The sequence below is a fragment of the Clarias gariepinus genome, chromosome 21, assembly GCF_024256425.1.
Source record: "Clarias gariepinus isolate MV-2021 ecotype Netherlands chromosome 21, CGAR_prim_01v2, whole genome shotgun sequence".
Classification (NCBI taxonomy): domain Eukaryota; kingdom Metazoa; phylum Chordata; class Actinopteri; order Siluriformes; family Clariidae; genus Clarias; species Clarias gariepinus.
In genome coordinates, this window is record NC_071120.1 from 15,372,075 (window position 1) to 15,399,021 (window position 26,947).

The 26,947-nt window shown below is 36.9% G+C and overlaps 1 protein-coding gene across 1 annotated transcript; it reads right to left on the reverse strand.

Annotated features, from left to right (window-relative positions):
* serinc5 (serine incorporator 5) lies at positions 1–26,105 on the reverse strand. The gene is made up of 12 exons (XM_053480682.1): positions 25,946–26,105; positions 18,093–18,260; positions 12,424–12,602; positions 11,716–11,798; positions 11,157–11,250; positions 8,987–9,198; positions 5,516–5,608; positions 5,223–5,346; positions 4,335–4,404; positions 4,172–4,208; positions 3,819–3,966; positions 1–471 (listed from the first exon to the last, which is right to left on the reverse strand). Exons 1-12 carry the CDS (start codon positions 25,970–25,972, stop codon positions 327–329), a joined length of 1,380 nt encoding a protein of 459 aa, XP_053336657.1. The 5' UTR covers positions 25,973–26,105; the 3' UTR covers positions 1–326.
* Positions 26,106–26,947: the final 842 nt, after the last annotated feature.

Genomic DNA, 26,947 nt, shown 5'->3' on the forward strand with positions numbered 1-26,947 from the left:
TTGACTTGCATAGAATACTTTATCTATCAAAAGATGCAATGTAACACATGAGACAGTAACAGTAAAATGAGCCTGAGCAATGCTTTGTTTTCATACCTTCATGGTTTCTACTTGCCTAATAATAATGAAAAAAAGATGCCGTCCTGATTACCAAGTAATCAAATGAACAAAAACATGTAACCAAAAAAAATGTAACAAATCTCCACTGATCTGATACTGAAGGTGTCAGGCAAGTAAAACTTTTAAAATGAAACTGTTAAGAAAAGTAACACAATCTACAAAATGTTTTAGTGACAGGGTGGATGTGATGTATTCGAAGATGGTCTTTATGCTTCAAACCTCTTTGGGAAGAGCATGGGGGCTACCAGAGTCCACATGTAGAGGAAGAGACAAACCCAACAAGATGCCATCTTGATCCAGAACACTGACCAGCTCCCTTCCAACAATCTCTCAATCTTAGCATTGTCATAACTGCAGGGAAGAGCAGATTGCACAGGAAATCAACACACGTGTCAGACAGGAATTAGCAACTGTAACTGTTTATTAAATGTAATGACTGGGGACATGATCGACTACCATGAATACGGTACTGGCCTTGGCTGATGTGCAGACAGCTGTTCTGAGTACTTGTGACTGCAGTTGCTCCTGCTCAATTCAGGACTAGAATTTCCTACAGTCTACCTAGGCCTCCAATAACGGTTTGGACTCCATATTAACTTAAAGACATCCAGCCACCTAACACACAGTTTGCCTGCCAAACATGCTCCGCTATCCATTATCACCCAAGTGAGGATGGGTTCCCTGTCAATCTGGTTCTTCTGAAGGTTTCTGTCCCCATCTCAGGGAGTTTTTCCCTTTGCCACCATCGCCCTCAGCTTGTTCATCAGGGACAATCTGATTATTTTGGTTTATACACATTTTTCACAAATTTCCATAAATTTCTTTTGATTCTGCAAAGCTGCTTTGCGACAATGACCATTGTTAAAATCTTCATACAAATAAAATTTAATTGAATCATCGTAAAACATACTGCAGATCAAATTAAATAATATTGTAAAATGAAAAGCAGATTTTGGAAAAAAACAATTATTTGTTACTTGTTGGTTGTTAAAAAGGAACTTGTTATTTGCATGTCTAAAACAAATGCCAAGACCAGGACCAGTCAAATCAAATTTCCCCACTCAAGTATGATGTAGGGCTGCATGTCAGGTATAGCATAGATGGCGATCATTACCTCGACAGTCGCTGCACAGACATATATTGAAATTCAAAAAATTTCTTATTACACTGATAGAAAATGGGTATGCAGATTAAATAATTTTTCAGGATGATAATGTGTCTTGCCACAGAGCCAACAGTGTTAAAGCTTTTCTTCAACTCAGTCCCATAACCAGGAGTCTCAAACTGACTGAAATTTTATGGTATTACTTAAAAAAAAAGAAAAGTAAAGTCAGGCCCACAAAAGTAAAGTCAGTGCTGCAAAGACTCTAGGACATCATAAAAAGTAATAAATAAATAAATACTAATTTTAATTTTTCCTCTTAAAAACTCCATTTGACCAACAGTTATACCATTAATTATATAACAGCCTAAATTAACTTGTTAGAAGAATGTCTCATGAAGCCAGAATTTTCAGCTATTAAATAAAAAATGTTTTGTGACATATCTGTGATTTGTGCCTGTGTGATAATGTAAAAAACCTGGAAGAATTTTATCAGAGTGTAGTCATTCTTTCTTTTTTAATGCCATGCCAGCTTCTATGGCTATATTCGTAGCGGGAGTCAGTTATGTTATTCAATATTAAAACTAGATGGGATGTTTAAAATTTATTTTTTCTAAAAACTTTAAAACTGCATTTGGATTTACTTGTTCTTTTTTAAGTGTCAACAAAATAAAAGAAGTTCCTTTAAGGAGTGAAAGAGTTACAATCAAATAAAAGTTTAATGGACAGCTGGGTTCTGCATGATAGATATTGTGGTGGCTTTTCTGTAGACAGTAAAAATGTGCGTAGCTTTTGAGTGACCTATCCTGCATTTTGTATAAGTCACTTGAACCAACATCGGGATTTACTTCATATTGTTTATTATTTAAGCATTGGTCTCATTCTGTTTGCCATTAAATTTTTGATGTATTCATTTAAAATTGTTTTTTGCAAAAGTTTGGGCACCCCTTGATAAATTACAAATTTGGTGATTTTTTTATTTAAGAGATGACACAATATTTTCAGCCAACACTGATGCATAGTTACTTTTTGTGCCATAAATTGAAAAAAAAAAAAAAAAAAAATAATAATAATAATTCAAACATTACTATGGCACTGTGCAAAAGTTTGGGCACCCTAAGAGTTCCAGAGTCTCAGATTCTTTAACAAGGTTTTAGACCGTAATCAGCTCGTTAGATCTGATGCATGGCAACAGCTGTCATTAGTAAATGCTAAGTTCAAAGCTTTACAAATACTTTGACTCCTCAAACCTTGTGCACACACTTGCAGACACTCAACAACCATAGGCTCCTCTAAGAAGCTGTGTAAGACTTTGCTATCTTCTTGTAGTCTTTCCCTGCATTGTGGGCATCAATAACTTATATTTTCAAAGTGTTGTCAGCTTGCAGTTTCCACAGTGAAAAATGCAATTAAGAGAGAAAATGCTGGTAAAAAAAAAAAAAAAGACAAATCAAAACCCCCATTTGACTGCAAAAAACCTGCAGGAAGATTTAGCAGACTCAGGAGTCGTGGTGCAGCGTTCCACAAGACCTTCATGGAAGAGTCAGCAGAAGAAGACCTTACCTGCGTCCCCATCATAAAACCCAACGTCAGGAGTATGCAACAGAACATCTACAGATGCCTGATGCGTTTTAGAAACAAGTGCTGTGGACTGATGAATTTCAAATAGAACTCCTTGGCCACAATCAGCAAAGGCATGTTTGGGGGAAAAAGGGAGCGGCATTTAAAAGAACACCTTGCCAACTATTAAGCATGGGGGTGATTTTATCATACTTTGGGGTTGTGTTGCAGCCAGTGGCACAGGAAACATTGCACAGGTGGAGGGAAGAATGAATTCCACTAAATAAAAGCAAATTCTGGAAGCAAAAATTACAAAGCTGAAGCTAAAAATAGCATAGCTTCTTTAACAGTACAATGATCCTTAATATACCTCGAAAACCACTATGAAATACCTCAAGAGCTGATGGTTTTGAAATGGCCATCATAGTCCCCTGATTTAAACATCATTGAAAATTTGTGGGTAGGTCCTAAAAGAACTGTGCATGCTAGATGACCAAATAATATTACAGAACTAAAACTTTTGCAAGGAAGAATGGGAGAAAATCTCAAGTACAAGAACTGAAGGACTTTTAGCTGACTATAAAAAGCGTTTGCAAGCTGTGATATATGCCAGAGGAGGTGTTACCAAGTACTGATTACGTAGTGGCCAAACTTTTGCACAGTGCCACAATAATGTTTTTATTTTATATCTTATATATCTGTTCAATTTATGACACAGAAAGCAACTATGCATCAATGTTTGCTCAAAACATTTGCATTTTTCCATTTCCAAGAGAGACTGTGTTAACATCTTTTCAATTAAAAACTCACCAAAATCTGTTATTTATCAAGGGGTGCCCAAACTTTTGAGTAGGACTATAAAGCATTTGACTGTTTTTTTATTTTTTATTTTATGGTGATTCCATAATTTGTGCCCGTTTACTTCAGTGTAAAAAGTAAAACCTAAAAAAACAAAAAAGTTGAAAGTTTAAAAAAGTTTTTCAAAGTCACACAGCATTGTGATAATCAGTCTGTAGTGAACTGGTGAAGGACTTACTGGAACCAGTTTGTGACCGTCATCATGACATAAAGTGAGCCAAGGAAGAAGACAAAATGGAAGTAGGCATAGCTGTAGACAGTGCCCTCGTTCTCATCATAAAATACATTCTGTCCTCCCACAGTCTTCTCCTCCCCATCATAATCCTCTGCAACAAATTAGAACAGTTTATTGAGCATTCACTTAAGCATGCAGTGTCCTACATGAACACCAGGAGGCACCATCAAGCTTTCTGGCACAGACTGTTAAAGGCTCAAAGTTTTTAAAATGGCATACCCTTTTTTTTTTTCTTTTTTTTAGAAGAAACAAAACTCAAAAGTAAGTGAATAAATCACGAACCAATTTATTCTTACCTGCAAAGTCAGTGCAGCAAAAGCAGCAACGTGCCCTCTGAAAGAATAATGAAAAACTCTTTAGTTAGTTAATAGATTTTCTCTTTTATTTCATTTTAATGAATCCAAAGCTTAATTCTAATATTTATGCACAGATTAATTTTTTTAGGTAAAAAGTTTAGACCTCATTTTCTTGCACTGAGTTTCTGTACACTCGTAATGCCGCTGAGCTCCTCTTTGTTGTGGAGGTCAAGCTGTACACAAAGACCAAAAAAAAAAAGTCTCATACACTTAGATAAATACAAGCCATGTCCAAGTAACTTGTAATACTGTCTTTTGAGTCCTCTTTAGGGTTTCTTCATTGCTACTTCTGACTTGATCATTTGGCAAATTTGCACTTTATTAAATGTTCTATTTCTGTAAAGCCAATATCCATCATAAAAAGCAAGCTACGAATAAAATAAAATTATCTTTTATTCTGCAGAAAATTACGTAGGTCTGGAAGAGTTTTCTTGAAATTTCTTCTGAATTTTTATCTTTTACACTCAATTTTTAGCTATGAACTCTTTATAATGGCACTAAGTTGAAAGTGCTCCTTCTGTTGAAGTAGATTTTTCTCTGCATTTTCCGTGTGGAAAAAAAAACCTGGAAACACATTGGGAAAACCATTTCAAGTTGAGCTGAGAATATAAGGCTGTCTCCATAAATACGGGCTGTGTGTAAATAGAACCTCAGGCCTTAGAGACATCTTGAATAGACATGTCTGCTTTTAATGGGAAACACATGTGAGCCTCCTCCATTTTGCATGAGCTAAATGAAGAAGGCTTTAATCTGTGCCTCGGCTTCGGCGGGGATACCCGTTTTTATGTCCAAATGAACACACGATCATAACCAGATAATTGCATGTTTATGGTGCTTTTGGAACTGGTCTCTTTACACACCCTGTTAAATGATCTGGTATTTCTGTTAAGGGAGATGCTGGGCAACTGAAATACATGGGTGGTACTATTGGGCAAAAAAATGACAGAGACATGAGAAATTAAAAGGAAGGAAAAGATTCAAATGTTAATACCATGAATAAAGCACGCAGCCGAACAAAATGGTCGTTCCTACTCCAGTCGCTATTTTCCTGTCACCTTCTGTTCCAGAGAAAGGAAAGACGCAGACAGTTTGGTTCTTTCCATCAAGCTCCATCACTAAGTGAAAGAAAGACAGACAGAAGAGATGAGATGGAAGGATGTGGTGAGAAAGATTCTATAAAATGCCATTTAGGACTACATTTCTTCAGCCACATGAACTTGTAAAGTGATACCAGCGCTAAACAATACACAAAAAATAAAAAGAGATATTCAAAGCATGACTCACCTTCAATGGGTTTGCTAGACAGGGCTGAGAAGGTGAGATACATGACATAGACACTGATGACAGCTGGCTGAAGCAGGCCTGAGGCGGGCTGGACTGCAAGGACAACACACACATGAAACACATTTTGCTTCAAATGCTTTGCTAGAAACAAACCAACCATCAGCTACACTATGGGTTTCTAAAATAAATAAATAAATAAATAAATAAAACACCTTAACTTCCTTTGATTTTAAAGGGTTTGTAATTTCACAAAAGTAGCCATTATGTTTACAACACTGTTTCTACAGCAATAATCAGCAAATTAAAAAACGGGAAAGCAGCACCTCATAGGCTACTATTCAAATTTTGTAGTCTTTTCTAATCGGGTTTATTATTTGCTCATTGTGTTTTGTGAATAAAAATTGATTGTGTGTGGTTGGCACTGCATGACCCAGCCTGGTGCCAAGTTGTTGCTTGCAGTATAAGAATTTCCTCAATTAATTAATAAAAGGAGGAGAAAGAAGGGAGACTACAATCTTATTGGAATGCTACCGCACCACACACATGTCATTATGAGTCATAGGGATGTGGGTATTTTTGTATTTGTGCCATTAGCTTCTTTTTCTGCTCTGTGCTGTTCCCCACATTGCCATGTAATTCCAAAAATGTTCATGTGTGCTGTATGAAGCAGTGATTGATAGCCTTAAACTTCATCAAATATAAACCAGCCATGTGGGTTGTGGCTTTGGAATAACAAAGAAAAATATTTTCTTTTTAGATTTAGTACAGTGCAAGCTACTAAAACTGATGAAAATACCTATGAGTTTAACCAATGAACTGCTCAAGGCATCATGGGAAACAAAAACTCATCAAAACACAAGAGAGAGCACTGAATTAAGATCAACATTAATTCTACTGTACAAAGTTTTATATGGGGTGGCGCAAGATTTTGAGGGTGATATACAAGTTATAGTAATATAAGTTTGGACACCTTCTAATTCCATGGTCTTTTCTGATTTTTTTTACATTGTAAAACAATGCTAAAGGTGTCCAAAATACGCCATAATCTCCTTTAAACAGTTGATATTGACATGTTTCTGCTACTTATACTCTGTAAAGGCTTCATAATGGCTCTAATCCGAGGTGCTTTTTATTTGGTGATTTTTGAGGCAACCTTAAATGAATTTGCAGCAGAGGTAAGTCTTGGTCTTTATTTCCAGTGATGGTCTTTATGAGAGCCAGTTTCATCAGGGTTTTGACAATGTGATTAATCCTTAAATACTGCTCTTGCAAGAACTATTCCACAACAGTTGACCTTATGTCATAAAATAACAACGGATTTTGCAGTTACAGTGGAACCTTGGATTACGAGCATAATTTGTTTAAGAAGGGGACTAATTTTTCCATAAGAAATAATGGAAACTCTAATTATTCTTTCCACAGCCCTAAAAAATAAATACATAAAAATAATTAACACAAAATATTAAGTAAAAATAAAACAAATTAACTTGCACTTTACCTTCAAAAGTAAAAAATAAATCCCGACAGATAAGTGTTTACGTCTGGGCGCGCAGGCGCTGTGTATGTGTGTGTGAATCTAAAGTAGGCTCCCCTCTCACCCTTCTCGACCCTCCCTCCACTCTTCTCACACATGCGCGAACACAACGGAAACACTGGTTTATTGGAAAAATTAACAAAAAATCTCTCTGACACTCGATTGAGCGACACATAAACGGAATCACTGCTGTAAAGTAAAAATAAAACAAATTAACCTGCACGTTACCTTTGAAAAGAATCACGACAGAGCAGTGTTTCTGTGTAGAGCAGAGAGAAAGAGTGTGTGCGTCAGTGAAGGCGAAATTAGGAGGGGTCTGTGTGTCTGTGTGACACACACAGCAGGCAAAGAACAGGCAAAGCCTTGAGCAGAGAGAGAAAATGGATTTTTAACCTCTCTAATGAGACTTGCGTTTGCTTTACACGTGCACTGTACACACACGCATACAGACACAAAATAAATTATGTTTTACTTAAACACATGTGGTCACAGTGTTATAGTAAACAGTACACGCGTGCAAGGATGTTGATTATACCAGTAAGAAACGTGCACTAAGACCCAGCAGGGGAGACGATTACCCACAATTCCTCGGCACACAAAAGCGAAAAAACTTTGGCTCAGTTGTGATCACGTGACGCTCTTCGTCAAAACAAGAAGCGTATGCGTGACAAATGATACTTGGTACTCGTAAACCAAGACATGGAAAATTGTTTTCCAAGTCAAAATGTATTCAAAATCTTTGCTCGTCTTGCGGAACACTCGCAAACCGCGTTACTCGCAATCTGAGGTTTCACTGTATTATTAATTACCTAACATCATGTATCTAGTATTGTTCTAAAATGTAGAAAATAAATCCTTGTGTCCAAACCTTTGAGTGGTATTGTATGTGTATGTATTTTATTTATAGCATGTACTGTATTTATTGATTACCAATTTCATGTCCCTCCACACACATCCATCAATAAATCTAAAATGTTAAGTTCCTCAGTGAAATGTATGTAACTGCACTGCAATTTATATTATTAGGGAATAAACTCATACCATTATGTCCAACTGCAGCAATAGCAGGATGCTCTGTCTCCCTGTCTCCACCTGTCTCATCAGCCCCTGCTACTGCCCCTTGCTCTGAGTCAGCTGGACCCTCATCTTCATGTTTCACATTCATTTCTACTTCTTTCTCTTCTCTCATTTCCTCATATCCTTCCTCTGGGTCCTTCTTTCTCTCCTGGTCTTTACTGTCTGGTTCTGTATATCTCCTCATATCTTTCTCTGCTGCCAATATTTTAAAATAAAATTCATCTCTTTTTCATTTAATTTTCTTTTTACTATGAAAGTGTCTCGTGCTTAAAATACACATATTTCATAAATGTACACAGAGGGAAAATGAGGTTTACACATTATAATAAAACTATAAGTCTAATAATGATGTAACACAGATTGTGGTGACGGCTCATGGTCATGTGTCTTTCTGTGACGCGAGCGACAGTCAGGTGAGTGCCATGGAACAAGCATGTGATAAAAATATATCCAATCCAAGTTAAATTTTGTCTGTGCCAGTTGGCAAGCACTATAAAGAGTAAGGAGAGAGAGGTAAACAGGTACGTCTCTTTTTTTTGCATTGTGGTTCTAAAGTGTTTAAATAAAAAAAATATTTATTAGAAGTGTGAGAACACATCTTAACCAAAGGTGCCAATAATTGTGAAGGGCGCTGTAGTATCTTCTTTTGGTTGTGTCCAATGAGTAAAGAGTCTTAGTTTTACAAGAAGAACAAAACATTTTATATGTCTGATCCCAGCCAAGTCTAAAATAAAATCCCAAAAAGAAATAAAACTTGTATGAAAAAAATTCAATGTATACCTTTTTAAACAGGCAAACTTCTAAATAAATGAAAAAGTAAAAGAAATAAATGCTAGGGAGTTGTAGTCATGCTGACTCACATGTCTGAATGCAGGGAGAAATGGCCAGCAGTGAGACGATGAAGCATAGACCCGAGTTCACCCCCAGGAAGATCTTGTTGAGAAAGCAGGCCTCAGGATGTGTGTAGTATAAGGCCATAAACACAAGAGCGCCCACTGCCACAGAAAAGAGCACCAATGTGACCAGGGCCAGCGCTGCATACCACAGCTTGTTGTGGTCTACTCCTGAACTCCTACAGAGGAGGAAAAAAAAAATGCTTAATTACCTGGTCATGAAACCTTTTAGCAGAAATTCTTACTTTTTTGTAGATTATTTTCTTGTGTGGTAAAATATTCTCCTTTTAATTACATGCATTTTTATGACCAATTATGCTTATACAGCAAATATGTGCTATTAAATTTGTTCACTGGAGCCATTAAATTTTTTTTTCTGATAATCACACAGACAGAAATCAAACCAGTTACAGCATGTTAAACCATACGGTCAGCTTTAGGAACGCTGTGGGTGAAGAAATCAGTTTCAGTTTTTATGTTACATGAAGTAAAGAAGTGCGCTCTCTTCCTGTTCACTCAACAGTGCCTGCTTTATTTCACAACACATCCACACACTCGTTTCCTCACAGGGTGAATCAGAGTATAGCTTTCGTCTAACACAATCGCAGGATTTACTTTTGTCCACTGTCTTAATTATTGTGAGCTTTATTCTGCTGTTTAGTTTTATAACGCATTTTCCATTGCATTGTTTCACCACTGTCAGTTTGGCTTTTACTAGCCGTCCTTCTGCCTTCTCTTCTGGAAGCCAGAGGTATTAAAACAATCCTATCTAGGCCATGTATGTTTATATATACTAAAATTAAACAGAGGTTACCCAGAAGCAGTTGGTACTGCTGCAAAAGTCTGAATAGAAAACCACGCCTTGATTAACAAAAACATGTTTAATCGTTCTAGTGGACTTTACACTTCTTTAAAACAATTAGAAAACTGATATCTGAGGATTGTGTAGTTAACATCCCTATCTCTGTATTTTAGTTGCCTGGAAACCTAACTGATTACAAACAAGTACAAAAATTCCCATGTTGGAGATGACTCCACAGACTAGAAATGTCTTTGATACAGAAAGTTGAAGGTTTGCATTAGGGTTGTAACTTTTACACATTTTTTAGCGGATAGTTGAACAGGTTAATGATGAATAACTGATTATTTATTATTATAAAAAAAAATTTAAAAAAAATCTTAAAAGTTTTAGTTAATTAGTTTAAGAAGCACAATTCCAAATAACTGGTTACATAGACAAAATTAATGAACCAAATATAAACTATAAATAATATCATAAAAAGGATGTCGAAAATCCTGTTATCTCTCTGTCTAACTCTCTCTGCTAAAATTACATCAAATCATGCACATCACCCGAACTGTAAGCGCACCATCTTGTACAAGTTAACAGATATGTGAGAAGAAACATTTTGCACAACAAACATAACCAGTTAGTAAATTTTTGTTCAAAAAATATTCAAATCTTAACTGCAAATAAGCGTTTAATTGTTAACGCCCTAAAAATGTATTATCCATGGCTTGGAAGAATCTTAATTAACTCTTGGTGATATGTTTGACAGTGAAGTGGTTGCAATCAGGGGCGTCTGTGAGCTCGCGCACGCGGAAGGACCGGCTAGCGCTTTTCTCCGAGTGTGTTACTTCGCCCCTAATGGTGCGTGAACAAGCAGTTCGAAAAGATGCGGTGGGCTGACATCATGCGGTTCGGAGGAAACACGGGATAGTCTTCTCCCTCCCGACTGGAAGTGGTAGTAGTAGCCTTAATGTGGGAGCCCCCTAGCTACGGGGAGGAATTGGCTACGACTAATATTGGGGAGAAAATTTTTGGGGGGGGGAACAACAAAAAAAAAAAAACATATTGTATAGAAACACCAGACCACCCAGATTCCTCGACTACACACCATTTCTCACTATGGAAATTATGACTGGACAGATTAAACTACCCTCCCTTAACTCTATGTAATGGATTCCAGTTGTGCTTACTTGTTTCTCAGGAAGAAAAAAAAATTGGACACAGAGATGGAAACAAAAATGTAATCATGCACATTTTTCCTGTGAATGATTTTCCTTCACTGAGCATTTCTGAGAGAGAATTAGAAGAACAATGGCTATAATTGGTAGTGCCAAAAAGTCATTTTACCAGTTCTGGTTCCATCTGTGAGCAAACTGCACCAGGAGCATAAGCTGTATTAGGAGGAAGAGGAAGCCCCCGGCAGCTCCGACATAACGCCACACTGCAGAGAGAGAGAGAGAGAGAGATAGAGGAGAGAGCACATTGAGCCATCATTATCAACAGTTCCTTTATTTCTTGACTCCCATAAACAGTCATCTTTCCGTGCTGACGACAGCTCTCCAGACTGCTGCTCAGTTCCACTGACAACTACACGATTCAAAGTTCAAATGGCTACATAGCACAGAAAAAAAAAAAACAAGCGCAGTAAATTGATTAACTTCTAAGAGCAGGACAGACTTTAATTCCACATTATATATAAAAACTTGCACAATAACAAACAACAAAGCCCTGTACATGGATTTCCTGTGTTGAAAAACAGCTGACACAGGACAATGATAATGTCACTAAACAACATGGTAAAAGCTCAGGAAATGTACATGTGGTTCTTAATAGCTACAAATAACAGGGAGTGAACAAGGGTGTTCAATAGAACAACAAAAAGTAAAGAAAATAATCTATCCTTTACCTTCAAGAAACTTTTCTTCACCAGGTAAGAAAAAGCCTCCTGCACAGCAGGCTAGCAAAGCCAAAAACTTCAAGAACCAGAATCTGTAACGATAAGAAGATAACATAACATAAAAAAAATAAAAAGAAAGAAAAAAAATTAAGAAAGAATAAAAGACCATATTTTTAAAGACCAGCTGCTTTGCTGTTCTTGCCAATCATACACAAAGCTATAACATAAGTCTTATAACTTATGCACATTATTCCCGCAAGAGAAAATGTTTTGAAGTGAAAAATATATCTTAATTGTTAACTTTAGCAAAGGCAGGTAATTCACACTGTGCATTCCTGCACTCTAACCACTTCCTCTTCCCTGTCACACCATTTGCATACAAAACAAAGATCTGATTATTGCTTAGTGAAGAGATCTTGTCAGGACATAAACCATTTCATTTGAGGAGAACAAAGCTTGCCTCCTAATAAAATTTTCTCTTGACATGGCTTTTAATTAATGCAACTATTAAGTGCAGTGGGAGTGAGTGGAAAATGTCATTTAACGAGAAGCATGAAACGAAACAGAACAGAGCCCATGGGGAGTAAAAAAAAAAAAAAAAAAAAAAAAGTCAAATGTTACATGGCCTTTTGGACCTCTGTTGAATCCAAGATGCCTGCAGGGGGTAAGAGTAAAAGAAGGGAAGCTTGTAGAGAAAACAGTACTATACTGCTTTACCCGTTGTGTACGGCTGCCCGACATCCTGTGCTGCTCCGTATTCGGATCGTGAACACGGAAAAGAAGAAGAAGAAGCACGCCATGCCAAAACAGACTTTGTAGACTGCCGAGTAACCGACCAGAGCGCTGCAGTTCTCTCCGGCATTCAGCTTTTTACAAATCTCTGAGTAAAATGGAAACTGAAACAAAATGATAAATTATTGTTTGTACGAAAAAACAAACACATTGTGTACATAAAAACAACTCTGTATGAAGAAAGAAATTACATAGTAATAAAGCATAATTGCCACTCTAAAATATCTTCATAAAAGATTCTATTTACATCAAATTATCAGTTTAAATGTCTATAAAACTAACTACAACAAACTATATACAGTGAGGTCAATAAGTATTTGATCACCCTGCAAGTTCTCTTACTTAAAAATCATGGAGGCGCTAAAATTTTCAGCATAGGTGCATTTCCACTGTGAGAGACAGAATCTAAAAAGAAAAATCCGGAAATCACATTGATTTTTTTTACAATTTATTTGTGAATTACTGTGTCAAATAAGTATTTGATCACTTGAGTAAAAAAAAAAATATATATTTGGTACAGAAGCCTATGTTAACAATTACAGAGGTCAAACAGTTCCTGTAGTTCTTCATCAGGTTTGCACACACTGCAGGAGGGATTTTGGCCCACTCCTTCATACAGATCTTCTCTAGATCTGTCAGGTACGGGGCTGTAGCTGAGCAACACAGAATTTCAGCTCCCTCCAAAGATTTTCTATTGGATTTAGGTCTGGAGACTGGCCAGGCCACTCCAGAACCTTGATATGCTTTTTACGGAGCCACTCCTTGGTTTTCCTGACTGTGTGCTTTGGGTCATTGTCTTGTTGGAAGACCCAGCCATGACCCATCTTTAATGCTTTGACTGAGGGAAGGAGGTTTTTGCCCAATATGTCACAATACATGGCCCCGTTCATCCTCTTCTTAATACAGTGCAGTCGTCCTGTCCCCTGTGCAGAAAAACACCCCAGAGCATGATGCTTCCAGCCCCATGCTTCACTGTAGGTATGGTATTATTGGGATGATACTCATCATTCTTCTTCCTTCAAACATGGCGAATGGAGTTCAGACCAAAAAGTTCTACTTCGGTCTCATCTGACCATAGGACTTTTTCCCATGACTCCTCTAGATCATCCAGATGGTCCCTGGCAAACTTCAGACGGGCCTGGACATGGGCTAACTTAAGCAGGGGAACCTTCTGTGCGATGCAAGATTTAAAACCATAATGACCTTGTCGTGTATTACTGATATTAGCCTTGGAAACTATGGTCCCAGCTTTCTTAATGTCATTGGCCAGCTCCTTCCGTGTAGTTCTGGGTTGATTCTTCACCATTCTTAGCATTATTGATACCCCACGAGGAGAGAGCTTCCGTGGGGCCCCAGTCCGTGGGACCTCTTCCATTTTCTGACAATTGCTCCAACAACAACCAAGCAGCTTGGCAATTGCCCTGTGGCACTTTCCAGCTTTGTGAAGGTCAACAATTTTGTCTCTTGTATCTTTTGACAGCTTTTTGGTTTTGCCCATGTTGGTGCACAGGTGTCTTTTTGACCGCTAACGACCTCAAACAGGTGCTACTAATTTAGAATCATGAGCAGAGTGTAGCTGGACTATGTAAAAGCAAAATAACAGGTCTTTGAGGGTCAAAAATCTGGCTCATAAGCAAGTGATCAAATACTTATTAAACACAGTAATTCACAAATAAATTGTTAAAAAAAAAAAATCATACAATGTGATTTCTGGAGTTTTTTTTTTAGATTCGGTTTCTCACAGTGAAAATGCACTGAAAATTGTAGACCCCTCCATGATTTCTAAGTAAGAGAACTTGGGTGAACAAATACTTATTGACCTCACTGTGTGTGTGTGTGTGTGTGTGTGTGTGTGTGTGTGTGTGTATATATATATATATATATATATATATATATATATATATATATATATATATATATATATATATATATTTTTTTTTATTTTTTTTTTTTTTTTTAACCATTGCCTGGTTAAAAAATAAAAAATAAACAATAAATCACCATTTCATAAGGGTCAAATTATTGACCTGCATTTAGCAAATCAAACAGCTAATAAGATTTTAAATTGGTGGAACTGTCCAGCACTGTAAATCCTTTGAAGAATAATCTAAAGAATAAATTTAAACCATCAACTTTGTTGAAAAGAAAACAATTCATGGAGATGGAGATGACTTAAATGCTTGAAGTAGCAACAGGTAGAAAGTACAACTATGTTTAATATTGAAAGTATGAGTATTTCCACACACAAAATTTCGACAAGAACTCAAAGGATTGAGACTTGGAAAAGGGGGCTTTAATTTGCTATGGAGGGATTTATATATGGAGAAATGTTAAAAGGGGAGGACATGAAGCGAGGCACCCATGATGCATAGTGCGCGCTGTACAAGCCTCTGGAGATAGTGTTAGGATCTGGAGTTGATTCAGTCGGTCAGGTCTAGGCTCAGCAACATTATATGTCAATAAAATTAACAAGTCAGCCGACAAACTGAATGTACTGAATAAACAGGTTGACACCCTAATTTTCTTCCATGGTAACAAAGGCATATTCCCGGACTTAAACTGTGAAAACATGGTTCTGGGAGCATGAGGAATCATTTTGAACCATACACTGAACACCACATTGCACACTGTAAGCAAAGCTCATTGTAATCAAATCAAATAAGAAAAGGTTATAAAAAATACTTAAAAGATAACAGGACACTAATACTGAATAAACAGAACTGGGTCTTTGAATATAGCGTTGTACTAAAGTGAAGTTAAACTAAAATTCTGAATTCACATCTGTGTCAAAACAATAAAAAAAAACTCTAATGTGGAGCATATGTTTAAAATATGATCTTTTTATTTAGTAATTTACATTTTTTAATAATAATAAAAATAAATTGGATGGGGAGAGGAAAGAAAAAAAAAAAAGGTTGTCTACCACCCAAAGCAACTGTTCTACACAAAGCAACCACATGAGCCAGACATGCTCACTTGCAGAGAATAAATGATGAATGATTAATGAACGAGAATGAATAAATTATGATCTTTTCTTTGATCAGATGCATCCATTAACATTGAGAAGCATGGGTAAATTAAAAAGTTAGAAATCCCAATACAGGTGGCCTCTTTGTAGTGTCAGGTCTTTTGAGATAACAAGTACATGAATCATTCTTGTCTAAAAAAATTAATGAATTAGGTTTAGTTCTTTATTTTAGCTTCTTACCAGCTAAAATGTGTCCGTGAAATCAGGAAAATTTCTATAAACTCATACAAAACAAGCATTTCTATGACGCTTTATTTGTACAGTTAGTGTTATGAATATTCCTAAGGGCAAAAAAAAACATTCAGAAGATCTATTTCACTTTCCTTCATCACTTTGAGGTATCAATTTAATGGTTTATACAAATGTCAGCCTTTGGCTAAGCTCGACTTTTTTTGGCTCCTGTTCATGCTTGGCATTTACACAGCAGGCAGTCAAAGGGCGAGTGGATGGACAAAAAGGAAGGTTTGGCTAGAAGATAATGGCCGGGTCCACGTTACACAGTGCTATAACATTCATGTTTGAGCACAGCATGGATTCATTACAATTTTAGGGCAGAGAGAAGAAAATAAGAAGCAGTCAGTTTTTATGTACTTTGTAACAAAAAAAATAAAAATACAAGCTCAGAGTGTTATGTTGACAGCTCAGCGAGCTCTGCCATGCCTTTTAGTCTCCTGCAGAGCTGTACAGTCATATGCACTGCTGTGGTTTGGACTGGAGTCCTGGGTGACTGCAGATAAATACTTCATGTGTCTAAAGCTAGACTTCCCCATGAGTGAATGTCTTAAAGGCTAGAGCAAAAACTTTGTAAGTTTGTTCTCATTCTTTTCAGGAAAAAAAGGGGTTAGTAATCTTTGCTTTTGCAAAGTGATAGATTTTGTGCACTTGCAAGTACAGTAAAACCTTGAATTGTGAGAAACGCAGTCTGCGAATGTTATGCAAGACGAGCAAAGATTTTTAATAAATTTTGACTTAAAAACGAGAAAGTCTTGGTTTACGAGTACCGAGTATCATGTACCATGCGTGCGTTTTTTTGTTTTGACGCTGCGGAATTGTGGGTAATCGTTTCCCTTGCTTGGTCTTAATGCGCGACTCTTACTGGAATAATCAACATCCGTGCGCATGTACTGTTACCTATAACACTGTGACTATGTGTGTGCATGTAAAACATTTTGTTTTGTGTTTGTAAGTGTGTGTACTGGTTATTATAACATGTTTGCGCGCGCCTTTCAAGCAAAAGAAAGTCTCATTACAGAGGTTAAAGATCTATTTTATCTCTCTCCCTGGGTCAGCATGCTGTTGTGTGTGCGCGCGTGTAACTTGACACCGTGCCCCCCCCCACCCCCCGCTTCACACATACACACTCTCTACACAGAAACACTGCTTTGTCGTGATCCTTTTAAAAGGTAAAGTGCAGGTTCATTTGTTTTACTTTACAGCCATGATTCTGGTTAATATGCGCTCACGGGAGTGTCATTAGCGATGTTCCTTGCTAATTTTTCCAATAAAACAGTATTTCCGTTAATGTGTGTGTGTGTGTGTGTGTGTGAGAAACGCAAATAAGAGAGGAAGAAGGTTTACTGTGTAAGATGAGAAGGGGAAGAGGGGGAGGGGCTGATTCCTCCTCTCCTCTTACTTTAGCTTCACACACATACAGCGCCTGCATGCATAAACGGAAACACTTAGCTGTTAGAATTAATTTTTTTCCTTTTTTTTTAAGGTAAAGTACAGGTTAATTTGTTTTATTTTTACTTTATATTTTGTTTTAATTATTATTATGTATTTTTGGGGGGCTGGAGAACGAACAATTTGAGTTTCAATTATTTATTATGGGAAAATATCTGATTTACGAGTGTTTTGAAATACGAGCCCACTTCTATTATGCTCGTAGTCCAAGGTTCCACTGTACATGCAATGAATAGAAATTAGTGTTTTAAGGAGAAACAGACAATCAATTTAAATGGCTTCAATTGGCTTAGATAGGCAAGTGTGTATACACAAATATATCTCACACACACTAAAGCAGTGAAAAGATAAAGAGTGTTTTAAAGGAAAGACTATCTGTAGCCCTGTTCATGGTCACATACTGAAAGATCTAAAGTGCATATAAGGTCTGAGTTTGTATGAGGTGAATTGAAGATGACAATTTGGCAACAATATAAATTTTATACAGTCAGTTCATGAAGATCTCTGTAAAAAGTTCTTGAGGTGATTCTCATTTCCCTGGAAGTTAGAAGGTCTAAAATCAGACCTGAGCACTAAGCTAGGGAGCTACAGGATCGTATTCTACTTGGCTTATTTCAATTAGGTACAAAATATTCATTCCTGTGAATTTTTATGGCCAAAAAATAAAAATGCATTCAAATAACGCTATGACACTAAAAACCAAAAAAGAAATGTTGGGATAACAGATACCAGATAGACATTGGGACAGGTGCAATTTTCATGGTGATCTACATTCAGAGATCAGAGATAAGGCTACTATATGTTGAAAGAGTAATTGGTGGCAGAATGAAAAGGCAGTTAAAAAACAAACAAACAAACAAACAAACAAACAAAAAAAACTCACATTATCCCGCACTTGCGCTTCCACTGTGGGTGACATCATGATCACACATGTGACTGTGACCAGCATGAAGTAGAGCGCGTACATGAAGCGTGTTCCTGTGGACTGCTTGATCTTGGGACAGCAGGAGCAGCACAGTGAGCAGGCTGCCGAGCCGCAGCAGCAGGCCAGCTATGGAAACACAGACATGGACAGCTTTTGATTCAGGCATAATGAAATTTTATGAAAATTAATTCCAAATGGTTAAATCATAGAGTTAAACCTGCTTAGAATTCAACAAAGTGTAATATGAAGAGGCTAGTCTGGAACAGCTGACATCTTGTGCGATATATTTTCTCTCAAAGGACAGACTATCCCTTTTCTATTGTCTAGTGACCAAATTTAGCAGACATATAATATACTAAGAACACACACAGACACACACACAGAGACACACACAGACACACACAGACACACACAGACACACACAGACACACACAGACACACACAGACACACCTTATTGGTCGTTTTTCCTCCTAGCAGCAAAAACAGTGAGCTGCTATTGGACAGCTGAGCTACGCTAAGACAAGGCTGTTACTATGAATCTAAGATTATTTGTGCAGAGTGTTTCACTCACAATGTAGCACACTCTTAGCGTGCATATGCGATTGGTATACACACAGCTCAGGAGCATCAATCTGCTTATCTCCTGTCTGCAGACAGGGGGAGGCCCAGACAAAGCAACTATGAGAACTAGGAGCTGATAGGAGATTAGCTAGTGATGCAGCTACAGTATGGACATCTTAATCATATCTAATCACTAACCATATTAGTCAACTTAGCTAAATTTAGCTAATTAGTCAATGAGAGAACCACATTCAATTTTGCCCGTAAGGTTTTGTAGTTAACACCTGGAAAAAAATCTATAGATGCAGAAAAGCTTCAAGAAATACTTAACATGATTCATGCTGTTTATTCAAAGATTTGAATTGAAAATAAACAGTTTTAAAGTTTTTCAATATTTTTCTAAAAATGGAAATAACTGTTTGTTGGATCTATAATTACTTCCTTTTCACTTATTCAAGACATCATCTTGTTAGGGAGATTGCAGGGAAAATCTGTTAAAAGCAGGGGAACATATCTCTCAACAGTAGAACAGCAGCTTAAATTAGCAGTGTGCAGGTTTACACTTGTTACTGTTCCCTTTGTGCCCTCCATTATAGTGCATGTTTGCAATGTTTTGTCATTTAAAAAAAAAAAAAAAAAAAAAAATGCAGATTTGATTTGAAAATCATTAAAACATTTTTTTTATTCCTCCTGATTATCCTCCTAAATCAGGAACATACAACGAAGAACAAAGAGCTTGATCATGTGCATACTCAAGTCAAAAGCACTGGTATATGCAAAACTTTGTATATAGTCCAGTCAGTTCCTGTTATCATGTACTTTATATCTATAAACAGTTGTTCCTTCATCAGCCCCTTTTCCTTTTTTTAAAGTTAACAAGACACAACATTGCAGCTTGTTATGAAAGAGAGTAACTGCAATGTGTAACCTCCTGAACAAGCGAAAAACTGAATCAGATTGTATCAGACCTGACTAAAATCACTTCGGTGTAAAGCCTTCAGAATTTTACTAGTGAAAGAAACAAATACTATTACAGGTTTGTTTGTGTGGTAAAGAGCTAAACCATACGAGACAGAAATCTAGTGGGTTCCACAAAGAACAAAAACGGGTCCAAAGTAACGTGACCCAGACAACGTTAGTAAATCTGATAGTGACTCCCTTTGCTAACAACAGCAGGTGGCCAGTCTGAAAGACCTCACTCAGTCTCAGCTTCATTCCTCTGTGGTCCTTCAATAGTAGGGAGAAACACAGCCAGCGTTTAAGCTCAGAAGTGGTTTGTTCGTCCTTGAGCCCATCCCCCGCAGCCTCCAACTGAGAGACAGTAATAAAACCCATACAAAGGCCATTCCCAAACCCTCTCAAGTTGGCCTTTTGTGCTTTCCAGCTGTCCAAAGAGGTCTGGGTTAAAGGTGACAGAACTGATAACCTGCTCACTGGCTTCTACACAATAAAGTCTGAAAGCTTCTCAGGTCCACAAGTCCTCTTGGATTTATAGCATTTGTTTGAGTGTTGGGAAACCAACCTGTGGTGGAAAAGAGCATGGGGGAATTTTTACAACTAGACAAAGAAAGAAAAAAAAACTTCACACTAAAACCATGCTTCCACTCTGAATGTTCTACTCTCATCTGAGCTTTCTGCTTTAAGGGTTTACATTCCCTGAAAAGGCCCACTGATTGGTGAAAAAATTCATCTTTGTAGTAGTAATAAAATAGCAGCACTAGCCTTTACCACAAAGATGATTTCCACTGCTTATGAGCTGCTTGTCATCAAAAAGATGTAGACGTTTTGCTTTTTAGCAGCAAATAACACCCTGAAAGAAGTTGCTACTTACAATATATCAGAAATATGAAAAATCATAAATTCACCAAACAAGCAATAAATCCTTCACTGTTCTGCCCAGTCCCATGTGTTTATTCACTCAGGAAATTAATCGGAAAGCTAAAATAGTAGTAGCTAATAGAATTGTACAGTTTAATTAATCAATGGGTTTCAATGCAGAACCAATTCACACTTTTTACAATTATTTAGGTCAATTTGCAAATGTTAAATGGTCAAAAACTGATTCATTCCTTAAAAATATATAACTTTAGTTATAGATCACTTTAAAAAACAACAACACGGACATCACTTCCTCTATGTGTTACCTTGGTAAGGTAAGCACTTCAGATAGCTGCTTTCAAAATTTCATACTACTGGAAAAAATATGGATTATTTATTAAAACAAACACTGTTAAATCACATACTACTGAAGTGTATATACCTTGTAAATTAATCAGATCATATTCATTAATAAGATGGATGCTGTCATTTCTAAAGAGATTTATAGTTGGTAGATTACTAGCCTGTATAAGTTCATATTTACAAATTATTGCTTAACATATATATATAGAATTATATGTAGAATACATTTATAGCATTTGTATGTCATCCTTGATAATAATGAATAGTGCATGAAATAAAAAAAATAATTTAAAATAAATAAATTTAAAAAAAAATGGTCTCATGCGAGCTCTGTTTTTTGTGCATCAGCAAGCCACAGTGACTGATGAGTAATTTTCCTTGTTCACTTCTGGCAAGTGATGAACCATTGTTCACTTTTTCCCTATACCTTTCACAATTCCATATGAACTGAGCACTTTCACTCCCTACAGTTTAGAACCTCACTTTAGACGGCTGCATGCTCTCATATTAGCTAATAGCTAACATAATCTGATAATATAGCAAGGAAACAAACTTTAATTATATATCACATCATAGAGTATCTAATGTAAGCCATTCCAAACACACTGAAAAAAAAATCATCAAGTTATTGGTGAATGTTTCGACTATAAGCTATGGCAGCATCTACTTTATTTCACAGAATACAGAAAAACTAAAAGATTTGGTTATGCAGCATGAGTCTTTTGTGTGGCAATTCTGGTATTGTAAAACTGACTCTAAAATCGATTTTTACATTTTTCTCGTTTATACACACAGTTGAATTTGGAAAGGTACAGTGGCTTAGCGGTTAGCATTGTCGCCTTGCACCTTCAAGGTCGATGATACAATTCTCGACCGTCGGGTCTGTGTGCATGTTCTCCCGATTCTGGGTGGGTTTCCAAATGTTTACACATTGGCAGGCAACACAGCCTCCTGTGTAGCAGGAAGGAATTATTATATCTATGTTATTATTGTTGTTATGTCTGTGTTATTATTTTGTGTAGAATTGTTTTTTTTTTTATTAATTAATAATAAAATTGGAATTTTTTTATTGAACTGAATGTTGCTTAGGACCCCAACCTCATGCTCATATGAGTAGCTCACACATTTTATTTAAACATATATGCTAAATTTAAGTTCTTGCCTTGCAAAATTCAAAAATGAAAAGAAGCGTTCTTCTGGCTGTTGATTCTGTGTATTGCTGGGCAGATTTTTGTATTTATACAAGCCTGGGACAATGATCTGAGTTCATTAAGAATTTGTAATCTCACAGGACTTACAAGAAGAAGAATCAAACAATAAAGCATGTATGCCTGAGATGTCATTTCATGGTCTTGATTATCGCTATACATGAGAACGACACGAGGACTTTGCTGTGTTTAATATTCATCATGAGTCTAACTGCGTGACTAGAAACCCAACTGCCTCCTTGAGTTAAGCTAAACGTTAAGCTAATCAGAAAAAACCGTTATAGCGTGTACATTTCCTGTGGATAACAGTCAGCAGCAGGAGCAGTCATGACACAAGATGTATTATTTCGCCTAATTATGTAAGACACTCTATTCCATAAAACAATCTTTTCATAATGTTAACAGTGCTATTTTTATATAATTTTATATTATAAATCTTGATCTAATTTTCTTAAGGTATAATGCACTATTATTGCAATGATTTGATTTTTTGTCATTACAAATTAAAAGTACTTATATATAGTAGCAGTCAAATTTTTAGAAACATGTTTGAATTTATTTGGATTGTTTAAAAATATATGAAATAACATATGGCATTAGGTACTGAACTAACAAAACAAATTACAGTGGTGGCTCAAATGGTTAAAGCTGTGGGTTACTGATTGGAAGGTTGGGGGTTCAAGACCCAGCACTGGCAAGTTGGCACTGCTGAGCCCCTAAGCAAGGCCCTTAACCCTCCCTACCTGTCAAGGGGCGATGTAACCTGGTTGACCCTGTGCTCTGACCCCAGCTTCCTAAGCAGTTCTGGAACAGTCCTTGCAAATATGGTATTAATAATTATTTAAAAATAAGTGCATTTGCAAAACCTATTTTGGCTCTCATGAAGACCTCAGATTAGAGTCATTATTAAGGTTTTACATTTTATGTTTTACATCATATTTTGGGCGCCTTCAGCATTATTTAACAATGTAGAAAAAAAATAAAATCAGGGAAGCCAATGGAGTTAGAAAGTGCATTTAAACGCATGCCCGGTAGTGTGTGTAAATATAAAATCTTGTGAATAATATATCAAGATACAGCTCTTTTTGATTTACGCATCATCTCATGCCTTGAAGGTGACAAATGAGTAAAAACCATCACTTACTTGCCATTCAAGACAGCATGCTACTCATTAAACAAAGCCTTGGAAAGAATGTCCAAAAGACAAAACACATGGAAAGAGAAATTAATTTATAAGTAACCGTCTCTAAATACACTATCCTTACTGTCAAAAGATGGAAACGTTTAATGTTGTATTAAATTATGAAAACTTTCCTGACATGTTATCTGAGAGAGCATAAAGCTAGACTAAAACGTATTACTTCACTGTTTACACACACAACACACACTCTTTTCTCTGTTTCAGAGACCATAGTTACACCAAACATTCAAACATCCAACTTCAGCCTCCAGATCAATGGGTTAAGGACGTTGATGGATGAACGGAGTTTGTCCTGAAATCGTTTAGTCTGATGAACGAAATGGCTTTTTCAGTTGCAAATGGGGCGCATGAGGGAGCTAAGACAGTACAAGAGTAAACGGTTTTCCTTCAGCAGCAGCACAGTTCAGTCTATGGCCTCTTGCATAAATGAGAGGTGATAGTGTGTGTGAAAGTCACAGCAGGCTAACAAGAGATAGCACTTCCCACAATGCTTTCCCACACCACTGCTGCAAAAGTGCTATGACTCTTACTACTACTGTAAGGATCATACTGTAATGATCAATCTCATGTATATAAAAAAACTAAGTAATCTAAGTATTTAGAATTAATTAAATTTTATTTGTATAGCGCTTTTAACAATTGTCATTGTCGCAAAGCAGCTGTATACATACATACACTTGTGACCAGTGACATCGGTCCCTAAAATATACTGCAAAACATATAAAAAAAGTGTGTGTAAAATAAAATTATTTAATAAAACTATTTATCAAATATTACAACTATCTGTTGTTTAACTAAAGGGAGAATTGCTAACTGTAATAGTTAAACATCTAAAAATGGCAGTTGACTGAAGTAAGTACTAGAAGAGATTTGTCTATGCAAAAATAAAAAAAAGTCATAGTTCAGTGGCACCTGACTAAATACAATTAGGCAGAAAAGTGATAAATTTGTTCTCTGCTTCAAGTCTGAAAACAAAGTGTCTTATTTATCGCCCTGCAGTCATGTTTGTCACATATTCGAACGCCTGGCCTTGCAAACAAGACTTTCCAGTTGATTACAAAGAGTCTTATTTATCACCATTCAGTCATATTTGTCACATATCCAAGCTCCTGGCCTTGTAAACAAAACTTTGTATTTAATTAATATTATGCTATATGATTAAAAGTAGAAGTTAAAACAAATGAAAAAAGGAAAAAAAAATAGCCAGTGAGATCTCTTAGTTGCACACGGATTACATCACAATTTTGAATCATGAAGCAGACTCACCAGCAGAGCAACAATCCAGGCACACTACTTACAACAATTTAAAACAAAAATCTCAAGAACACAGCAAGAACAGACTATTTGTCTAGACGCAGGAATGTATGCACCTTATAGAATACATCTATAAGTCTAATCTAAATGACTCGCAGTGCCACGTTGTTAACTGCTATCCATTATATCACATGATATAGCCAGGGATTTGTTTTGTTCTTGTACTCTGTGGCTTTAAACATTCATCTGATTCTGACTAATCATCCTTTGTAGCTCCTCAGGATCTGAAATTCCCTCATTCCACACAGCGAAGTGCCTCAGAGAGATCAGAAAAATGGGACCGGAAGGTGCGGGTGGGTGATCCTATCTCGCATTGTAGAGAGGCGTCTCGGGCGTCTGTGGGCCAGTGACTCCTGACAGGCTTAGGCTGTAATGAGCCAGCACTGCCAGCCCGCTGGTCTCCACAGCTAATCTTATGCAAACAAGCAGCCTCATGGATCCAACAGGGAAATGAAAAGACCACCCGTGGACAACGCCGCACACAAAAGGGGGCTACAAGGAAATGTGGGCCACTCAAGGCAGAAATTAGCACATTGAGAATGTCTTAGAGACCATGTTGACAAATGTTTTGTCCTAGTTTTCTGTAGATTAGTTGCATCGTACCTTAAATGCCGCCTAAGCGTGCTTCTTGTGACCAAATCTGTGTTGAACAGGAAACTGAAATACAGCTAAATGAAAGCATGAAAGTGTGAAGGATATTTCAAGTCATCATATCTGATTTTAGCAGCAGACAGTGAAGAATTCAAAGAGACAGTAATTATGTCTAATTAGAAGGGGGAGTCAGATTAAAAAGTAAGGTTTTAATGAATAATAAGGGGTTGATTTCTTGATAATAACAGACGGTGTTGTTTATAATGATGATCATGATGATGAAGTATTTGGGACAGCAGCAGTCACAGCTGGTTGTAAACACTTACAGTGAACATAATGGTGGCGCTAGAGCCCTGACTCTTACTGTAGCTTGGCAAAACACAGTTCCCACACAGTGCAGATGAAAAAAAAACGGCATAAAATACTAAATGACGGCTTTGTTAAAACCCACCGTACGAACGCCTCATGCTAGCCTGTTAGCTAACAACCAGAACAACTCCATCTTTTCTTCACATACGAACAAAAGACTCGAGTGACAAGATAACTTTCGACGCCTGAGGTGGTTTCCAACCTTGACACCACGTTAAATACAATAACAATAAACAAATAGTAACACTCGTTTCATTAACGCGTCTAAAAAATAAAGAAATACAATTTGACAGAGAACTAAAATAAATAAATAAAAGCCAGCAAACGTGAGCTCGCGCTCTTAACCGAATCCGCACGCGCACGTTTAAACATCTGTGACACTCACCTGAGATAAACAGCACGGGATACACATGTTTAACTCCTAATCCCGCTTTCACATCAACACTTAGTGAGAGTTAGATGGTCTCCTCAGAGAGAGAGAAAAAATCCCCTGCACACTACACGAAACAAACGGCGTACAAGCACACGCACCCACACGTACGCACGCACGCACGCAAGTAACGACCGGTGAGCCGCGGGCTCGATTTCAAACGCACGCGTGCTCCCTATGTAGGCGCACTATGAATGTAATACAAAAATGTTTTCTGCACCCTATCTAGTGCGCACTACATACTACGCTGAGACAATAGGTCTCAGCCCCAGAGCTTAGGCAGGGAATGGACTACGCAAATGGCAAGTTATACTACACCAGGGGTTCCCGGACCCAGCACACTCACCTCAAAAATCAATGCAATAATACAGTTGAATAAAGTCTATGTTTCCTACTTTGAAGCAATAACATGTTATACCAATCAATACATTGTCAGTTTCTTTGTCTGTTTTGCAGATCTCTACCACAATCCTGGCCAGATATTAGGGTTAAACTTAATAATTTACCTGTTCGACATCGTTGCTATGGCAACGTTTAGGCGGGAAAAAGTTGTAGCTTCCCAAATCGTGACCCTGTGTACAGAGTAAAGCGGTATACAAGATGAATGTATGAAGTAGCTGTTTAGGTTTTATAAGCAAATAAAATGCAGACAAACTGTGCCATTACTTTTGCACTAACTTGGAATGTTAACAGTAACATATTCCGGCAAATATATTTTGTCTTATGCTGCCTTAAACGTAAATGATCTCTTATGTTGCTTGTAAGTTATAAGCAAGCTTAATAAAAATACATTTGCTTATCACCAGTCATTCTGGACCTTTAACCCTAAATAGAGATTAGATCTGAATATTTTAATATTATGTTTGAGAAACCCTGTACTATGCTGAAGGGACAAAACAGCACAATGTAGATGTTTTCTTCTTTTAATTGTATGCTTCACAAAATGAAAACCTGGTT